At 47.2% G+C, this 19,374-nt stretch overlaps 2 protein-coding genes and 2 non-coding genes across 4 annotated transcripts; 1 reads left to right on the top strand and 3 right to left on the bottom strand.

Annotated features, from left to right (window-relative positions):
- Positions 1 to 12,726: 12,726 nt before the first annotated feature.
- On the bottom strand, positions 12,727 to 12,799 carry TRNAA-UGC. Its single transcript has one exon. It is a non-coding gene; the product is annotated as a tRNA-Ala (tRNA).
- Positions 12,800 to 13,088: 289 nt separating this feature from the next.
- Positions 13,089 to 13,194, top strand: LOC119296157. The gene has a single exon (XR_005144944.1). It is a non-coding gene; the product is annotated as a small nucleolar RNA Z279/snoR105/snoR108 (small nucleolar RNA).
- A 2,205-nt stretch (positions 13,195 to 15,399) lies between these two features.
- Positions 15,400 to 16,312, bottom strand: LOC119324703. Its single transcript, XM_037598505.1, has one exon. The coding sequence runs from the start codon at positions 16,131 to 16,133 to the stop codon at positions 15,723 to 15,725; it is 411 nt and encodes a 136-aa protein (XP_037454402.1). The 5' UTR covers positions 16,134 to 16,312; the 3' UTR covers positions 15,400 to 15,722.
- A 245-nt stretch (positions 16,313 to 16,557) lies between these two features.
- On the bottom strand, positions 16,558 to 17,402 carry LOC119288023. Its single transcript, XM_037567640.1, has 2 exons — positions 16,774 to 17,402; positions 16,558 to 16,691 (listed from the first exon to the last, which is right to left on the bottom strand). The coding sequence occupies exon 1, from the start codon at positions 17,307 to 17,309 to the stop codon at positions 16,878 to 16,880; it is 432 nt and encodes a 143-aa protein (XP_037423537.1). The 5' UTR covers positions 17,310 to 17,402; the 3' UTR covers positions 16,558 to 16,691; positions 16,774 to 16,877.
- Between the last annotated feature and the right edge of the window lie 1,972 nt (positions 17,403 to 19,374).

The following is a 19,374-nucleotide window of genomic DNA, read 5'->3' as shown; positions in this document are numbered from 1 at the left end:
GCAAGCAATAGTAACCACACATAAGCAATCACTCAAAAGATCAGAAAGAACGAAGAAGACGATTCGGAAAACTTCAAAACCAAGCAAATAACTCTTGCAACATAAAACAATTTCTAACAGTACCAAAATTATGTGAATTTGGCCTTATTAGAATGTTTAGGTCAAGAGCTTCGATTTGCAAAAAGAATCAACTAAATCGGAGTTACGAAACTCAAGTTATGATCAAACGAAGTTTGAATTGAAATCTGGTCTAATCCAAATTTTAAAACTTTCAAAAACATGTTTGAGTTGTTTTACTGGATAGAGGAGATCATAACGAAGACGTGGGCGTTGGTTTCGTTGAATTTGGGATAACGAGTAAAAAGATGTGGTTGTTTTAAGATTAGGGACTAATTTGTAAAAAAATCACAGACGGGTCCCTGGCAGATATAAAATAAAACGAAAAGGCTATTTAACGAACGTTCGCTAACGAACGAAAAACCGTTCGCTCCAGATCTAATCTGACGAGCGTTCTCTAAATAAGTAAACCCTAACAGAACCAGTTTTATAGGAAAAAAATGTTCTAGGGTTTTTGAAAAGAAACCAGAGTGGTTTATTACCGGTTCGGCTTTTCGACGAAAACCGGCAGTGGCGGCTATGAACTCCGGCGAGTCCGGCGTCGGGCGTGGTCGCCGGCGGTGCTCCGGTGGCGTGGGGCGGCGCAGCATGGGCAGCGGCGTCGGGAGCGGCGAGCGGCGCGGCAGGTGGAGGGCGGTGGCGGCAAGGTGCGACCAGGGCGGCGGAGATGCGAGTGCCGGCGACGGCGAGATCTGCGGCGGCGGCGCGACTACGAGGAGCGGCGGTGGCGGTGAAAACGGGACCCAGGGGTCCCTGGGTGGCCTTTTAAAGGGGCAAGGGAGGGCGGTGGCGTGGGGAAGGGGGCACGGAGGCCGGGGCGGTCACGGCGGCGGCGGCGATGTCGTGGTGGCGGCGGACTCGGGAGAAGTCCCGGTCGGGGGCGGGAGCGAGGCTAGCGCGCTGGGCTGGGCCTTGGCCTGGCAGGAGCTGGGCCGGCCCAGTTCGGTGGAGGGAAGTATTTTTTTAAACATTTTCCAGATAATAGAAATAATAAAAACAAATTTAAAAGAAAATATTATATAGTCATATAATATACCAAAATTTCAGAAAAAGATTTCCAACAACATGGACATTTTTATAATGCCAAATAAAATCCACACAAATTCAGATAATTCAAAGAGTGCTACTGGTCTATTAAAATCCAACAAAAATCATTTTTAAAAGAAAAACAAAATGATTTCAAATTAATTTTTCTCCAATTTTCTATTGTAGGGAATCATGTTACCCTAATTTCCATATATTTTATTTTTAGAGAAAAATAATTTGAATAAAACTCAATTAATTTTTCTCCAATTTTCTATTGTAGGGAATCATGTTACCCTAAGGACTTTGAATTTGATCCTTGAAACTCCCAACTCATATTTCATATAATTTGAAGAAGTCATTTTATTTTCTCTCATGAAAATCATTGAGATGCATGAAGTTTATGAATTGAAATATTTCCAAATGAAATTCAATTATTTTCAAATACCCTTTCATTTAATTTAAATGGAAGAAGTCATATCATCTTCGCTCAAGGGTTTTGTATTTGAAAATAATTTGAATTCATGGAGATCAGAAAGCAAATATGAAAGTTTGGGAAAGTCCTTTTATTCCCTCTCATTTAACTTTCAAAAAGTTTTGAATTCACTCACTTTCAGACAATCAATCAAACAACAATCAAACAATCAATCAATCTATCTATTTTTTTAACATTCCAAAATTTAGAATTTTGGGATGTTACAAATGCTATCCGTCGGGGAAGGATGATTAATGATGGTAGTTTTGATGTTGGAGGTTACCTTGTTGGTGGCTTTAGCCATGAGGCACTTGGCGGTGATGCTCTCATTGGGTGAGTCGAAGAGAGACACCCGTGACGTTGTTGCAATGGCAACGGAGGCCATGGCAACCGACTCATCATCTTCATCATCGTCATCATCCTCATTGTACTCTTCTTGCACAACCAAAGCCTTGGGAGGAGTCTTCTTGGTGAAGTTGTTCTTGTTGGGGAACGACTTGGCCTTGTCCTTTCGGATGAGCTTGCCACCATTGTCTTCCCTCTTCTCATACGGGCATTCCGCAATGAAATGACTCACGTTGCCGCAATTGTAGCAAGTCCTTACACGTTGCTTGCCCCTTGTGCCACTCGAGTTGTTTTTGCTAAAGTTTGGCCTCGAGTTTTTCTTGCTCCAAAATTGCCTTGAAGCAAGTGCCATGTGTTCATGATATGCATACTTCGTATCATCGGGGTTGCTCTCCTCTTCTTCTTCTTCAACGGTGAGCTTGGCCTTCAATGCAAGATTAGGCCTCTTTGCCCTTTGGGAACGAAGCACCGCAGTGTCGGCGGTCTTGTCCAGAATGTTCATGGCCACAAACTCATCCAACACTTCGCTTGAGGTCAAAGTGTGGAAGTCCGGTCTTTGACGAATGATGGAGGACATGGCCTTGTGATAGGGCATCATTGCCTTGAGGAATTTGCACTTGATCCAATTGTCATCCGTGTCCTTGCTCCCGTGATCTCGTAGTGAGACCGTGAGTTTGGTTACTCTCCGATAAAGCTCACGAGGTTCTTCATCTTCTTTCATTGCAAACTCATCAGCCTCATCTTGTACCACTTCATAGTTGGAGGGTTGAATGCTTGCACTTCCCCGGTAGAGAGAGACAACACAATGCCATGCATCCTTGGCCAAGGAGAAGGGACGAAGATGAGGTAGGTCTTTGGGTGGAATTGCATCTTGAATGATGAAGAGAGCATTCTCATTGAATTGATTGTCTGCGGCTTCTCGAGGAGTGAAGTTGCTTGGATCATGTGGATAGAAACCTTCTTCAATGATTCTCCAAAGGTTAGTGTTCACATGATTTAAATGACGTTTAAAGTGGTAAACCCAAGAATCAAAGTCCTCATTTTTCACAATCTTAGGAGGAGGACCGGCATGATTCAAATGAGTGGAAGGAATCGGTCCACCATAAACAAGTGGTGGTTCCACATGGGCAAAGATGCTGGTGCCATTCTTACCACCAGAAGAAGGAGCCTTTTCACTACTAGCTTCCCCCTTGTCGGGGATAGCATCCGTCACCTTGTTGGCGGGATCACCCACTTTCAACGGTGCGGTGGATAGTTTAAGCCCCTCAAGAAATTTAGTAAACATGCTCTCAACTTCGGTTGTCATGGAGGTTTTCAATGTCTCCAAGGCCACATTGAACTCCTCACGAGAGACCGAGGTTCCCCCATCGCCCGTAGACGAGACCGGATTCACACCGGAGTGTTCCTCCACACTGTCTACGGTATCAACCATACTCTTTGGACGGTAAAGTCCTTAATAAAGAGACGAGGCTCTGATACCAATTGAAAGGATCGATATGGTTGACTAGAGGGGGGGTGAATAGGCAACTAACAATTTTTAGCTTTTCTTTAACAATTTAACCTTTGCACCAAAGTAGGTTGTCTAGATATGCAACTAAGTGAGCAACCTATATGATGCAACAAGGATAGGAACACAAGCAAGCAAGAGATATGAAACAAATAAGCTTGCTCAAGTAAGGGCACGAGATAACCAAGAGTGGAGACGGTGGAGACGAGGATGTGTTGCCGAAGTTCCTTCCCTTTGAGAGGAAGTACGTCTCCGTTGGAGCAGTGTGGAGGCACAATGCTCCCCAAGAAGCCACTAGGGCCACCGTATTCTCCTCACGCCCTCACACAATGCGAGATGTTGTGATTCCACTATTGGTGCCCTTGAAGGCGGCGACCAAACCTTTACAAACAAGGTTGGGGCTCTCTCCACAACTTAATTGGAGGCTCCCAACAAAACCACAAAGCTTCACCACAATGGAATATGGCTCCGAGGTGACCTCAACCATCTAGGGTGCTCAAACACCCAAGAGTAACAAAATCCACACAAGAAAGTATGGGGGAAGCAAATATCCTTTGGTGGAAGTGTAGATCTAGGTCTCCTCCTTCAATCCCTAGCAAATCAACAAGTTTGGGTGGCTAGAGAGAGATCGGGCAAGAGAGCTTGAGGTGCATTAATGGTGGAGTGAGAGGGGTCAAAGGTGAGTGTGATAGGTGGGAGAAGCTCTCTTAAATACCAACCCTAAAAATTCAGCCGTTGTTGCGCTTTCAGCCCCGCAGCGGTACAACCGGTCCTTGTCCCAGTACAACCGGGACTCACGGTGTAGCTGCAAAACCCTACCAGGTGGTACAACCGGGCCACTAGGCGATGGTACCGGTTAAGAGAATGACCGGACCAACCGCCCAGCCACTGCATAACTACCGCCTCGAAAAAGAGACGAGACCGGTACTTGAGCGGTGCAAGACCGGAACAACCGCATGGCTCTGAGCTCTTGGACGGCGAAGTTCTGAGCGGAAGAACCGCTCAGACCATCGGTGGTACCGGTCAACAAGGATCGACCGGATCAACCGGGCCACCACCGCCCGAGAACCGCATCAGAACAGAGCCTTGAGCGGTACTTGAGCGGTGCATGGCCGGAACCACCGTCCTAGCCTTTGTTGAGCAAGGTGGCGGTACCACCGCCCAGAGGCAGCGGTACAACCGCTCGGTCAAAGCTGGAGAGCGTCAAGGTCCAGCGGTACAACCGCTCCAGGGAGCGGTACAACCGCTGGGAAGAGCAGAAACAAGAGGGAAAGACAGGGGGAACTCTCTCTCTCACACACACAACTGAGGAAGACAAGGAAGGGGTGAGGAAAGTGTACATGAACTGATTCCCCCAGAGCTTCCTAATGAGGATTCCCTCTTGATAGTACGGGTACTCTACGACCAAAGAAAATAAAAGCGTAGAGGACACGTCTTCGATCTTTTCCTTCGAGAGGCAATAGCAATCCGATGTAAACCTAAGCATTGAGAACCTGAAACATATAGCATACGATTAGACCACAAAGGGTTGTCATCATCATCCAAAACATAAAGTAGGGAAATGCCCTTTCAACCGTGTTTGTTTCATGTGTGTGGTGTGGTGTGGTGTTTCTTTTCTTTTTTGGTTGGTTCTCCTCGCTTCTCTTTTGGTACAAGTGCTCCACATATACCCTTTCCATAGTGATAGGACTTTCCTCGCGGCGTGTTCAGAAATGTAGACTGAGTGCTTTGTGAAGTAGGGGTAAGAGTATACACTCAGCCCTGTATTTAAAAATCCACTCATGTCAAAGTTCCTGAATACCCCGTGCGCATGGGCCTGTACCGTGCACACGGGGCCCCCGTGCCCACGGGCTCTGTACCATGCGCACGGGACCCCCATGCGCACGGGGCTCACTTAGCCCGTGCGCACGGGGTCTGCGGTTTCTGGTTCTGAAGAGGTGGGGCGTGGGGGGGGGGGGCTCGGGTTCATTCCCACCCATTCGCCCCCTCCACTCCCCAGGAAGCCTCCAGCGCCGCCGTCGTCGCCTCCACTCGCCGGAGCTCCTTCGGGCCTTGTTGGAGTTCTTCCTCCGTGGATCTGGATCCTGATGGGGTCCTCCTCCGGTTGGTCTTGTCTCCTTTGTTCTATCTCCTTGAGTCCCTATCTAATTTTCTATCTTTAGGGTTTCTTGCTCCCTAGATTCGTTTGGCCTCAACTAGTTTGTAGATAGAAGTCTAGTGGTTAGATCCTTTGGTCCCTCTGCTGCACCCACTCCCGGAGTTCTTTCTGGTAGTGGCTGGCGCTGGGAGATCCTCGTGTCCACGGGGTGTTTGACCCCCGTGCGCATGGGGCCCCGTGCCCACGGTCCTGTACCATGCGCACGGGACCCCGTGCCCACGGGGTCTAAACCCCCATGCGCACGGGCTATCCAGGAACTTTTGCCTAGATTTTTGTCTATCTCCTTGCCTTTCATCTTGCACTTTTACTCATTTGTGTCTCGTTCTTTGTGTTGTTGGGTGTTTGCGTGTGTTTCAGACTCCGCTGACAAGAGGTCTGAGCTTCGTCGCAAGCGTGCAAAAGGAGGATCAAAGGACTTCACCATTGCTCGTTGTCAGCCGTCCGAAGGCATGGGTCAGGGGTCTGGGTCAGGTCCGGGCCGTGCTCGCCGTGCAGCCTCAAAGCGTCCCGTTCTTGAGGCTTCCGATGAATCTGAGGAAGAATATGACTCACAAGATGATGAGATAGAAGAAGAAGATGATCGTGGTGAGGAAGATGAAGAAGAGGAAGAGGAGTCTAGTCCGGAGAAAGTCACTCCGGGCAGGCGTGACCTTCGGAATATGCCTCTTGTCAAGTGGACCAAGCCAGAGATCTAGGCTGAGAGACAGAACCATCCGTATGTTAAGGCCACGAGTATGGGAATGGATCCCCGTTTCAAGAATGGGTTTCAGCAAAGAATCTATCATGAGCTTCTTATGACCAAGTCAAAGAAGTTTGCTCCTCACAAGCAAGTCAACACTGAGAGTTTGCGCGACAATGATCATCTGTATCCCGGTGTGTACTCCGCTCTGGGACGACTGGGTCTCATTCCGTTTGTCACCTTCAACCACCCCTACAATGAAGATCTAGTGATGCAGCTCTTTGCCACTCTGTACTTCTCCAATGATTCTGCTCGCACCCTCACATGGATGTCCGGAATGCATCAGTGCTCAGCTCCTATGGCAAAGTTCTCCGAGATCATTCCCTACCCGTTCATGGATGAAGAGACTGTTTCTGATGAGTTTGGCATTGTTCGAGAAAGTGGGCAGCGCACTAAGGGTGAGATTGCCTTTGCTTACAAACAAGAGAAGTCGTTTGTCACTGTGTCAATCAAAGACCTCTTGCCCCTCTATGACACCATGCGCCATATCCTGCGGTATACCCTCACTCCAAAGGCCGGGGATTCCCATAACATTCGGAGCTCCATGCTTGATGTCTTTGTGTATCTTCATCAGAAGAAGAAAGTGGATGTTATGGATTTCATGTACTACGAGTTGTGTCAGTGTGTACAAGAGAACAAGACTTTGATCTATGCTCCATTCATACAGGCGTTGATTGAGACCGTCTGTCTAGCAAAGTACATTGCCAGCTTCAAGACTGTTGTTCCCAAGCGCAACTCCAACTGGACCCCAGCTGCTCCTGCTCCCTATGTGCCCATCAAGAAGGGGCGCAACCCTAGGCCTGAGGATCGTGCTACTTACACTCTAGGCATGTCCTCTACTACACAGATCCCTCGTGGTAAGGCCAAGTCTGTTGGCTCCGAGTCCATCTTTGCCAAGGGAGAGAAGAAGTCGCTGTTCAAGACCTTGAGCAACATGTTCAAGATGTGTCAGTCGATTCAACGTCGTCAGATCAAGGAAATCAACAACGAGAAGCTTGTTCAGCGTGAGCAGAAGGCAGCAAGGGCTGCTTCTAGTGAGGAGGTCGGTCCAGGTTCTGAGGACGTCGACAGTGAGGCCACTGCTCGGTCTTTCCCAATGGTCGGGTGGCGTTTTGATGATGATGATGATGCCTCGAGTGCTCCTCCTCTTGTCTAGTGGGTCTCGAGTCGCCATTTGTCTCCTTTTTGTTGTCTTGATGACAAAGGGGGAGAAGTGGTGTGTGTGGTTGTGTGTTCGTGGGTGTGTTGAGATCTCAAGCCTCGTGTTTCTCGCTGTTGGTTGGTTTTAGTTGGCTTGAGATACTCTTATTTCCTTTCCGTCTGTGTGGTTGTGAGCCTCTAGCGTTATTGTGAGACTCTAGCTTTATTATTGAACCTTGCTATTATCCTCTTATGCTTATTGGGTCTCACATTATTTGCTCACCACACTGTGTCATGAGATCTAGGCACCGTTATAGGTTTATTTTGATGAATCTCATGACTTATCAATAATGATCTTGGTCGAACCTCCTCTGGGTGTACTAGATGCATTCTTGTTTTCGGGCACACATATAGGGGGAGCTATCATGATCATTATTTGTTCCATGGCTTTCTATCTATTTATCCTCTTTGCCATGCTCTAACCACATTGTCATCTATGCACCAAAAAGGGGGAGATTGAAAGTGCTAATGGCACTTAAGCTATATTTTGGTGTGATGACAATGTGGTTAGTTGAACTAATATCGGTTGCTAAACTTTATCTCAGGTTATTGGTTCTAAGTGCCCGCGATGGAGATGTGCGACCCCCCCATTTCAAAAAGGACAAAGGCGTGGTCTTTCGACGCTTTGAAGGTTTAGTTTTGGTTTGCTTCGAGTCGTAGGAAAGACCGCACTATTAAGAGGGGTCTGTGTGGATAAATGTCGTGTGGGAATGCCTTTGCCGAGCCTTACTCTCTTACCCTTCCCACTCCGACCACCTCAAATGAACCTAGTGTGTGTGCTGTGGTACTCAGAAAGTTGCAACAGTAAGTTACTGGGTACCTCGTGCGCACGGGGTCTTTTGACCCCCGTGCACACGGGGTGGTGCGATTGTCTCTGGATACCCCGTGCGCACGAGGCTGACTTAGCCCGTGCGCACGGGGTCCAACGGGCAGAAATCCCCACCAGCCCATGAACACTATAAAAAGGCCCTTCTTCCACCTCCAACCCTTAACCCTAATGTCTTGTTGAGCTCCACCATTGCTACACCCCATTTTGCTCAATACTCTCAATCCCTCCACCCAAACTTGTTGAAACTTTGGGGATTAGGAGAGCAAGACCCGATCTACAACTTGACCAAACCAAATCGTGTTCCCCGCAACATTTCTTCTCCATTGACTTGTTACTCTTGGAGCTTGGGCTCCTAGGCGGTTAGAGGTTCCTCCGGAAGCTTCCTTGCTTGTGGTGTGCTCCGGAGAAGTTTGTAAAGGTGTGGTGGTCGCCTTCAAGACCAACCCCGAGTGGTTCGAGGCTCATCCGTTGGGGGTGACTCGAAGGAGAATACGGTGAGCCCTTGGTGGCATTCCGCAAGCTTTGGCTCCGGCACCGCTCCAAACGGAGATTAGCTCTTCCCCAAGGAAGAGTGAACTTCGGGTTAAAATCCGCGTCCTCGTCTCACTTGTGGTTAATTCTTTCCCGCACCTTTCTTTGTTGTTGTATGCTTGTTGGCTTGCTAAGTAGTTTGTTGCCTAGCTTTTCTTCTTGGAGCTTGCTTGTCATATAGGTTGCATTCATCTAGTTGCATATCTAGTGAACTCTTTTATCCGCTAAGCCTTAAAATCTACAAGAAGGATTAAAATTTGTAGTCTCCTATTCACCCCCCCTCTAGTCGACCGTATCGATCCTTTCACCACTGCTGTTGTTGCCCGCTGCTACTATGTGCGTTGGTGTTGATGTTTGTCGCTGCTTGCGCCACCGCTGCCCATTGCAGTTGTTGTTGCGCCAGCCTTGCTAGGTGGGTGTGGTGCTGGCCGGCCGTGACGGTCGTTTGCGTGCCTCCGTTTGCCTGAGCCACATGGACCCCACAGGTGAACTAGCCTGTCATTTTCGTGCTTAGTCGCGGATCAACTCCAGATCAATGCGATTTGTTACTCACTTGTCACAAGTTGGTGATTATTTGTGGATTTTGGCAAAAACGATGGCAACCTGTTACGCTGGCCATAAATATGGTGGTTCTGAGCAATTTACTCAGTGGGATCCAATACCACTTACATCCACATCAGGTTAGGCCTCTCTAATAGGTGCCCTATTTTTAGGGCACCAAAAACTGCTTGGGGTAAATTTTACAACACGAAAACAATGCTTTTTAGGCACTAAAATACGTCCAACCCAAGATGTGCCTTAAAATAGGGCACATGCAAACTTTTTTTTGAAAGAACATTGCATAGATTATTTTAAACATTTAAAACATCCAAACATTACAAAGATTTAAACCCTAAACATAAAGTTCATCCTATTACTTGATCACCCTAAGACATAAAGATCACTACTTCTTCATCACCTATAAAACATAAAGGTTCTAATCGTCCAACATATAGTCGGTGTCGACGGAGTTCCAAAGCGACATGGTCTCCTCCTTAGAGGAGTTCAACTCTCCTCCTCCTCCTCCCCCAACTCTGACTCGAGGTTCATCAACATCGAGGGGCCAACCTCATCCTCCTTCCTCACCTCCCCCTTCTTCTCATGGTCACGCTTCTAGAACAAATTGACCCATGGAAAGGATGTTCCGCCGGTCGAAGTTGCGCGAAAGATTTCTCAACGGCTATTGGAGTAACTTAATATAAATCAAAGATCCAATCAAAGGAAAAAATGTCCTTGCATATGAGATGACAATCAAGCGTGTTATAAAATGATCATCATGAAATAGAACCAAAGTGGCCACTTCCTAACCCGAATTGGGATGTTGTTTCTGTAGATGGATCTTTTGATGCAATGACCAGAGATGGTGGAGTATTAGGGCCTGTTCTGATCTCCTCCCAACTCCACGAACTCCACGATTCTAACTTCCCATCCCAGCTTCTCACTCCACACAACGAGATAGCTTCATTCGACAACGATCGCTGGCTTCTCCCATTGACACTATGGGCTGCAGCATGGGTGGCCTGCCTTGGCGCCATAATGGGCCAGAACCAGCAAAGGTTGGCCTGCTTGTGGAAACAGGTAGCGAATCGTTATGTTTGGTGGCTGGGAACGAGCGAAACGTTATGTTCGGCGGCCAGGAACGAATCATTATACTTGGCAGTGGCATTTCAGGTGTAATTTGAGCGAACTCCAGCTTTTGGTTTCGGTGGAGCTGGGCCGACGCTGCTTCAGTTTTTTGCACTGCGCGAGCGCTCAGCTCCGAGAAGTTCACTCCGCGGAGCTCGGACGTTCAGGGGGACTTCACGTGTGGAGTTTTTGAATTTGAGAGCTGGAGAGAATCAGAACAGGCCCTTAGTAATCGCCAGAAATAATATGAAACAAGCTATAGTGTGCGCCTGCAAACATCTTCCTACGTGTGATGATGCTTTTAAAGAGGATCTATTGGCAATATAATCAAAGAGGGCATACTGGTAGCAAAACCATATACATCCCTGCCACTGGTGTTACAAATTGATAGTGGCAAAACTATAGTGGCGCTGTCGGGCAACAATTTGGATCGATCCAGCCTTGGCCACCTTGTGGAGGAAATGAAGGCACTAGTCAGAGGAGATCGAGAACTTGATCTAGTAAGGACTGGTTGTACTCAAAATAGGGTTGCAACTTTCTTAACTAAACTTTCAAGGAGGGGTCATCCAACCGACATGTGGTTACACGACTCCCTAGTGTTGTTGTTTTATTGGCTGCAGATTGCAACCCTGTTATCTAATCAATTAAATTCTCGGTTTTCAACAGAAAAAGTGACATCTACATTTGTTGTGAATTATGATGGAGTTAAATCTAATGGAGGCATTCAAAAAAAATCCAAGTGGGCCCTCGGTTCTTTTTTTAAAATAATATAAAGTTTGGCCAAGTGTATAGAAAAAATTGAGGAAGTACAAAAGTTGCATCAATGAACTTGGAGGCAACTTTTTTGAAATATGCATTACATTTTCCCTTCCGAGTGATGTTCCAATTTCAAAAATTGAGGAAGTACAAAAGTTGCATCAATGAACTTGGAGGAAATTTTTTGAAATATGCATTACATTTTCCCTTCCGAGTGATGTTCCAATTTCAAAAATTGAGGAAGTACAAAAGTTGCATCAATGAACTTGGAGGCAATTTTTTGAAATATGCATTACATTTTCCCTTCCGAGTGATGTTCCAATTTCAAAAATTGAGGAAGTACAAAAGTTGCATCAATGAACCTGGAGCCAACTTTATAATTTTATTGAACATCCGAGTGTCATTTATGAATTACATAATGGTGGCAAAAATATATGACACAATAGAAGGGAAAGATAAACTTAATGATGGCATGAATACGATAAACATCACATTTGCCATGAAAATACATGACAAAACATATAGGAATCAACCTGATGGTGAGAACATCTACCCTCAAAGAGTAAGAGAACGAGAGAAAAAAAAGGAGCCAACAATGAACTCGGAATAACAAGACTTAATGGTGACATGAGTATATACGAAAAAGCAAACATGGAAAAGAGAGACTCTAGGGCGACATGAAATGGTATGGAAAAGGAGACTTAAGGGTGACATTATAAGATATGAGAAAATAGATATGATTTTTTAATGGTAGCATAAAAAGATATGACAAAATAGACATAGGTGGTTGGAGAAGGAGAAAACTTTTTTCAATTGGGTCAATCTAGTCAAAGTTGAGCGTCATGGAGTGACATGTTTGGATGTTAGTTTTTTTTTTTGCATAGTTGTTCGGACGTTAGTTTGTCTAGGCTATCAGTAGTATTCTATATACGTGGATTGATTTCTTTTCTACAATTCCTATGTATATGCAGGATGTCATGATGAAGAGAAAGAATATCAGTTGCCATAGCAACAGAAAAAAAGGAAAGAAGTTGGAGGCTTGGATCCACAAACCATGGAAACATCTGCTCTCAAAGAGGAAGAAAACAAGGACACCAACATTGACAACAAAAACTCGGAAAAGGAGTTTTTTTTTTCACCAAGGAGAAAAGGAAACTTAATGGTGGCATAAAAAGGTATGACATGATAGATGGAACAAAACTTAATGGTGGCATGAAAAGATAGGAAAAGAGAAGCTTGACAGTGGCATGGTAAAAATGACAAATAGATAGGTGAAACCCGAATGGTAAAAACTAAAAACCTCTCAAGGAGGAAGAGAACGATAACAACAAGGCAAGAGGAGAAAAATTATAGAGAAAAAGACCAGCGACGAAAATAAATTTGGAGATGCGGGGGATCGAACCCCGTGCCTCCCGCATGCAAAGCGGGCGCTCTACCATTTGAGCTACATCCCCGTTGGTTGCAGTTTTGATAAAAAGGTTCTAATCATATTACTTCTGCTACGCGAGGACTAAAGCGCGATGGGCCACCCTGTGATTCGGGAGTACCGGCCGACTTGTTCTACAGGCCTTGACGGCCCGCGGCATCCTGAAAAACCGCCCAGCACCCGGCCAGGAGAGGGTTCAGCGGGGTTGGAAAGATTATTAGTCCCACCTCGGCCGCAGGGGGCGAGCGAGTGGAGGCGAGGCGCTTAAAGAGGGGACGGGGTGCGCCGTGGAAGAGCATGATCCTTCAGGCAGCAAAGGGAAATGAGGAGTGGTACAGGCTCGCTTAATTATGCGAGAGGGGTGCCCGCCCCAATAAGCCTGTTACGACACTGGGGCATCCCCGTGATTCACCATCTGATCCCGAACTCAAAATTTGAATATTTTCCTTTTTGAACTCTTTTTTGATTTGATTTCTTTGGTTTTCGTTTGCCTGCTTCCCTTGCTTGTTTTCGACCTGGATTTTTGTTTTGATTTGATTCTCATGCTTTCGTATCTCCTTGTTTTCCAAAGCTTTTTGTTCCTCCTTGTTTTTTTTTCTGCAGCTTTTCGTTTCTCCTTGTTTGATTGGGTTGTATTTTCTGCCAGGGTGATCTTGCGCTTGATAGAATATTGCCATATCTGTGCTGATGGAGCTGCGTCCGCCACGGTGGCGATCAAGACCTGACGCGCTTCCGTCCCGATCTGGTAACATGATATTCCTTGAACGAATAATCTACAGTGCATATCGAGTGCTCTCTCGTACACGCAAGCTGCCGCACTAGCTCAAGGCCAGGGTCCCCTAAATTATTAGCCCAAAGACTGCCCCCCTCATTATTAGGCACACAAAGACACGGAATTGCTGGAGAGAAACTGCATCACTCTACGCTAAGAAATCTCTCGCGGGCAAACTTTCCTCTCCTTCAGAAAACATGGCCTCTCCCTAAAATGGTCATAGTACGGCATAATTGGCTGCGTTGCTGCAGATCTTTTTTACATAATTATATAAAAAAAACATTATATTGTCATGTGTGCCGGATTATATATACACTGAATCCAGTCTTCAGTTTTTCTTTTGTTACTAGAATCCATGCTTCAATTAGTTGTTTCAGAAGTCCAAACTCGTTTTCGGAAGAGCAACAACGGAAACAAAAAAGGTGAACCTGCAGACCACTCGACATTCTCACTTCCGCTTCGTCGACGACTGGTTTTGTGCTTTGCTTCTTTTTATGGTGGAATGCTTCCATGGAGAGAGGCAGACAATAATATTTCAACAGTATACTTGCTGGTTCTTCATCCCAAACGCTCCATGTCCAACACGTGGTGGCTCGAAAGCATGTCTTGGCTTGAAGCAAACGATGAACCCTTCTTCCTGCGGTTAGCCTTCTACCACCTCTAGGTTTTGCATCTGGATCAACCTTGGTCGACGAGCATTCCAGTGTTTGAAGACGTCTGGTGTTGTGTTGTCAAGTTGCACTTTTTTGTGAATCGTTTTCTGCGAGGCGAAGACCTCCTATGGTCTTCGGACCATGAAGACACGGTGGATTTAGGCCCTTGCCGGCGAGAGGGCTCCGTTTTGTTTTTTCGAGCCTCGTTAGGGTTTTTGTCATGCTCATGAAGACGAAATGGTAGCGACTTTCTGAAGATGAAATAAGGTTCTCCCTATCTATTCCTATCCCGATGGTGCTTCTAACGTCGTCGGAGCGCGTGTGGAGGCGCGTCTTCGGCGGATCTAGTGGGATTTGATCGGTGTTTGTCGAAGTTGGATCCGCTTGCATCCGGTCTTTCTTCGTGTGCGTCCATGCGTCTGCAAGTCGGATTCTTCCGATCTAAACTTCTCTTCATCGGCGGCGGTAGCTGTTCTGCTGTATTGGTCCTATGGGGCCTTAGCATGATTGTCATATTTGTGGAAGTAAGATAATTGCAATAGAAGTTTGGTTGGTTACATTTTTTTGGAAGGTGTAGTTCTCAAAGAATAATAAAGAAAATGCAAGGAATTAAAAAGGACCAATTTTCATTTTACTACAAATTCTCCTAATTGTATGGCTCGACCTGTAAATCCATGTGATGCGTGTCATGCACGATATGATCTATCCGATGAAGGTACATATCAGCCATACTTGTAGCGCTAACTAGTTCGCCGACCCTAACCCCCCGCACCCAAAAATGGTACACCTACGTACAACTTCTACGTAACCTGCGTAATCTCTTTCCCCACCAATCAAACTGCCCCCCTGATTTTAAGGGTAGGCCTGTGTCCCCAACTAATGGCCAATAAAAATATGCCAAATCAGCTCATACGTAAGATACGTAACAAACATTACGTAGGTGTAGCATTGCTCCCCACACCCCATGCTGCAACAAGACTCCTCTCGACGAATGTTCACCTTCTTCCTTAATTTTCAAGAGGACGAAGCCAAATGGGAGTTGTGGCAAAAAGAGATGCAAAAGTGGCAACCATGTTACAGAAGAATGCCATTACCTCTTCTTCTTTTTTTGCACTACTTAGTACCTTCTCAATATACTGTATTTAGCAACGAGTAAACACCGGCCGCTTACATACAATTGGCTTACATAAGGATCACAAGCTAATAAAATGCTTTTACATAGCTAGTAGTAGCTCTATTATTCGGCTCCAGTTAACATTTTAATCCTCCACCCCTTTTGCTCTGTTTCTTATGAATGTACATTTATTCTTGAGCAAGCTGCTCGCACGCTACACATGCTAAATTCAATTAAACAGATAAAATTAATTAATTAAACAGAGAGTTATTGCTACATTTCTTGTCTTTCTTCACCTCTGCGCTCACTGAAAACTCTAATTAGGTTGCCACAAACTTTCACACACGTCCATGGACATGGACGTTCCCAAGCAATGCAGCAATATATCCACATCCACGGTGCTGAATCCATTTCATTTCTCGATGAATCCGGTCAACCTGAGGACGAGGTTCCTGATGTTGCGGAGGTCCCGCCCTTTGAGCGTCCTCCCTTTCCCGCTGCACATGGAGTAGGCCGCCGTCGACCTCCCGGCGAGCCTCCGCCGCCGCTCGGCCAGGACGTGCGGCGGCACGTTCCTCTTTGCGTCGTTGGTGCATCGGACGTCGCCGTCGCTGCAGTCGTCGTTGCCACTGCCGCTCCCGTCGGACGTCGACCAGGAGCGAGACCGCCGCTTCCGGTGAGGCACGGGGACCGGGGCAGACAGCTCCGGCGAGGATAGCTTTGTTATGTCCCCGTCGACGTTGCTGCCGTCGTCGCCGTCGCGGCGGTGGTCGGAGTTGTGCTGAGGCCAGAGGACGTCGGCTTCTTGGAGCTCCTGATCCATGGCCTCCCCGGCCGTGTGTCCGGGAAGGCAAGGGCTGGGGCTGCCATGGCGAGGGGGATATATAGCGAGCGGAGGTAGGTGTGCTGTGGAAGGAAGGGGAAGGAGAGGGAGAAGCTGGCGTGTCTTGGTGAGCAAGCAGACTTCCTTGGGGAGTTGGCAACTGGATCGGAGGACAAACTTTGCTAGCTGTGGCTGTGGCTGCGAAGGAAGGGGTTGAGTTGGAGTGCGGTGCACCCTATCCTCGGCTGCCACGTGGACGTGCAAGCTCGCTCTAGCCCTCCGAGCCTCGGAGTAAGTCGTGTACGTGTACGTATTTGCACGCGTATTGTCCTACTGACCAATGACGGAATTCTCTCCTCTGTAAACTTGCTTCGTTTGACCAATATTTGACAGAATTCTCACACGGCAAGATAAGTAGTATACCTTGGTTCGGAACTTGGTGCAAATCCCATCGATAGCAACAAGTTTTTTTTTCTTTGCACTTTCATAACATATTCATTGAACGCACGCATAAGATTATTTTCGAGGAATTTATGCACGTGCTTACGCGTACTAAATTACTCCCTGTGTAAACAAATATAAGACGTTTTAGATCACTAAGTAGTGATCTAAAAGGTCTTATATTTATTTACAGAGGGAGTACTAGATAGATAGACTGGATTGATGCCACGTACAGACCGGTTCAAATCCATTTGACCATTTCTGATCTACAAATTGAAGTGGTAGCCCCAAACATAGGACGTGTCATCCTTCGATAAAGCCGGTCATCCGCAGCACGGAGTTGCGCAGGTGGCGCAGGTCGCGCGCCCGCTTGCCGTGCCTTGCCGCCCCCGACCGCAGCAGCGTGTACGCCGCGGCGGCCTCCCCGTCGGAGAGCCGCCTGCCGGAGACCAGCAGGTGCGGCGGCACGACGATCTTGCCGCCGCCGTCCTTCTCCGCCAAGTCGTCTTGACGATCAGTGCCGTCTTTCCACCGTAGCAACAGCACGGCGGCCCTGCTGGGAGTGGGAGGAACGTCCACCGGCCGAGACCGTGCCGCGCGCCGCTGCCACGACGTGGCCGGGCTCTGCACGCTCGCTGACGCCGGCGCCGGCGTCTTGTACTGGTCATCGTCGGCGTGAGCGTGGCCCACGTAGTACTCCGGCCAGAGCACCTCGAACTCGTCGAGCTCTTCCATTGATTAACCGCCACCACAGTAGGATCGGACGGGGTGGCGGCTGGCACTGGCGAGAGCCAGGAGGAGGCGTGCCCAGAGCTGCGATGGAGCAGTGCTCGAGACGCGGCGCTATATATCAGCGGGGTAAACGGATGGCATTCCGTCCCACCGCGTCTGGTCGATCGCGACGGCGGCCGGGCGCTCGCTCGACGGAGTCCGCACGTCTGGTGGTATGAAGGCGGTGGGGGAGAGGTGTGGATCCCGTTGGCGCCGTCCCGCCGCGGGCTCCGGACGCGGCGCCGGGATCACACACGCGCTTCTCCCTCTGGGGCACGCAACGTGCATCCATGCCGTGCTCGCGGCGTCATCAGCACCCGCGCGTATGTGCATGCGTTGGCTAGGACGTGACATGTTTTGCTACGAAGAAGGCCCGCGCTAGGCGCCGGCTGGCCGGCCGAATATTTCAGGCCGGTCGCGCGCGATCCGTCAGATCAACCAACTGCTTTTTTTTTAGCAAAGATCAACCAACTGCTGACCGTCTGATTTATTCCTTTCGCCCCTTACTTCATCTTCCCCGACGCGCACACAGGAAGAAAAAAAAAGGAGAGGACAGAGCGCCGCCCAGCTTCCAGGATCCCCGCGCGTCGCTGCCCCCTCCCCGTCACCTCGCTATCCATCTTCTTCGCCCGTTTGCCCTCCCTGCAGCACCCCGCTGTCGCCGGGCGGTGGTTCGGCCATGGCTGCTTGCAGCTCCGGCAACTCCAGCCGTGGATGGCACTGACACGTAGCCTTGGCCGACAGCTGTTGCAGCTCGCCGTCTCTATGGTTGCAGCATGGTGCACCACCCTCCGCCGTCCTCGTCGTCGACGCTTGCCACACGCACCGCCGTCGTCTACTGGGTCACCATTCCCACAGTCACCATCGCAGCAAAACAACTCATCGGTTGTACCATTTCAGTTTGCCGGTTGCAGCAAAAAATGCGACGGCGCTGCGGGTTGCTAGCTTCTGCCGTTGCCGGTTCCAGCAATTCAGCATCGTGGTTGCAACATTCTCGCGCCCCATCATCATTGGCTCACTCCCTAGTTCTAGCAATACCGTTTGCCGGTTCTAGCAAATCAGATCACTAGTTGCAACTCCTCGGTCGACCGGTCAAAAAAAAAATCCTAAACCACTAGTTGAATGTGACACAACGTGCTTTCATAAATGTTATGAATTTGAAAAAAATTGCGAGCTTTTATAAAACGTGTGTAAAAGTTGAAAAGACTTCATGGATATGGAAAAAAGTTTGAAAACAAAGTTTGCGAATTTAAGAAAATGTTCATGAATTTAAATGGAAAAAAGTTCGGGTAGGGCGTCCAGGTTGGGCGGGAGGTTCTGTCTCGGAGTACCTTTTTTCGACATCGTTCAAATGGACCAAAAAAATTCTAGGGCCTTGTATCACCATTCCAAGGCACCATGCCAAGTTTTTGTGATATCGACAATTCTGCATTTTTAAATAATGTTCGTGCTTTCAAATTTTATTAGGAATTTAGAAAATAATCATGTATTCAATTTTTTTCTACACAAATACAAAAAATGTTGGCAGAAATTCAAAATAAATTGGTTTCAATTTTTGTACATATCTTCTGATTTTTGCTTGACATTTCAAATTTCGGAGTGTTTTTCAAAAAATGATTGTCTTCAAAATTTTGTTCGCTCTTTTTAAAATATGTTCGTGTTATGACATTCTGAGCAATTTTGGAAGACACAATTATTTTGACATATATGTACAATTTTCTAAAAATGTGAATATTTGTACATTATGAACAAAATTTTAAAAAGCAAAGATTTTTTAAATTTTTGAACAAAATTTTATAAGCATGAGATTTTTTTGAAAAATAAAAAATAAACAAAAAAAGTGATAAATGATCGATTCAACAATGGTCTGGCCCAGCCGCGAACTGAAGTAAAAGAAAAAAAAGTAAATATGGACAAACATTATGATGTGTTAGTTGGTTAGTGTGGTCCTCCTTAGAACAAGTGGTCTTGAGTTTGATTCATGTTACCTGCACTATTCTTTCACTTAAAAAGAAGCTGGAAAAGACGG

This window comes from Triticum dicoccoides, chromosome 1A (assembly GCF_002162155.2).
Source record: "Triticum dicoccoides isolate Atlit2015 ecotype Zavitan chromosome 1A, WEW_v2.0, whole genome shotgun sequence".
Taxonomy (NCBI): Eukaryota; Viridiplantae; Streptophyta; class Magnoliopsida; order Poales; family Poaceae; genus Triticum; species Triticum dicoccoides.
Note: the sequence above shows the minus strand (reverse complement) of the source record. Positions and strands in the feature narration are given on the sequence as shown.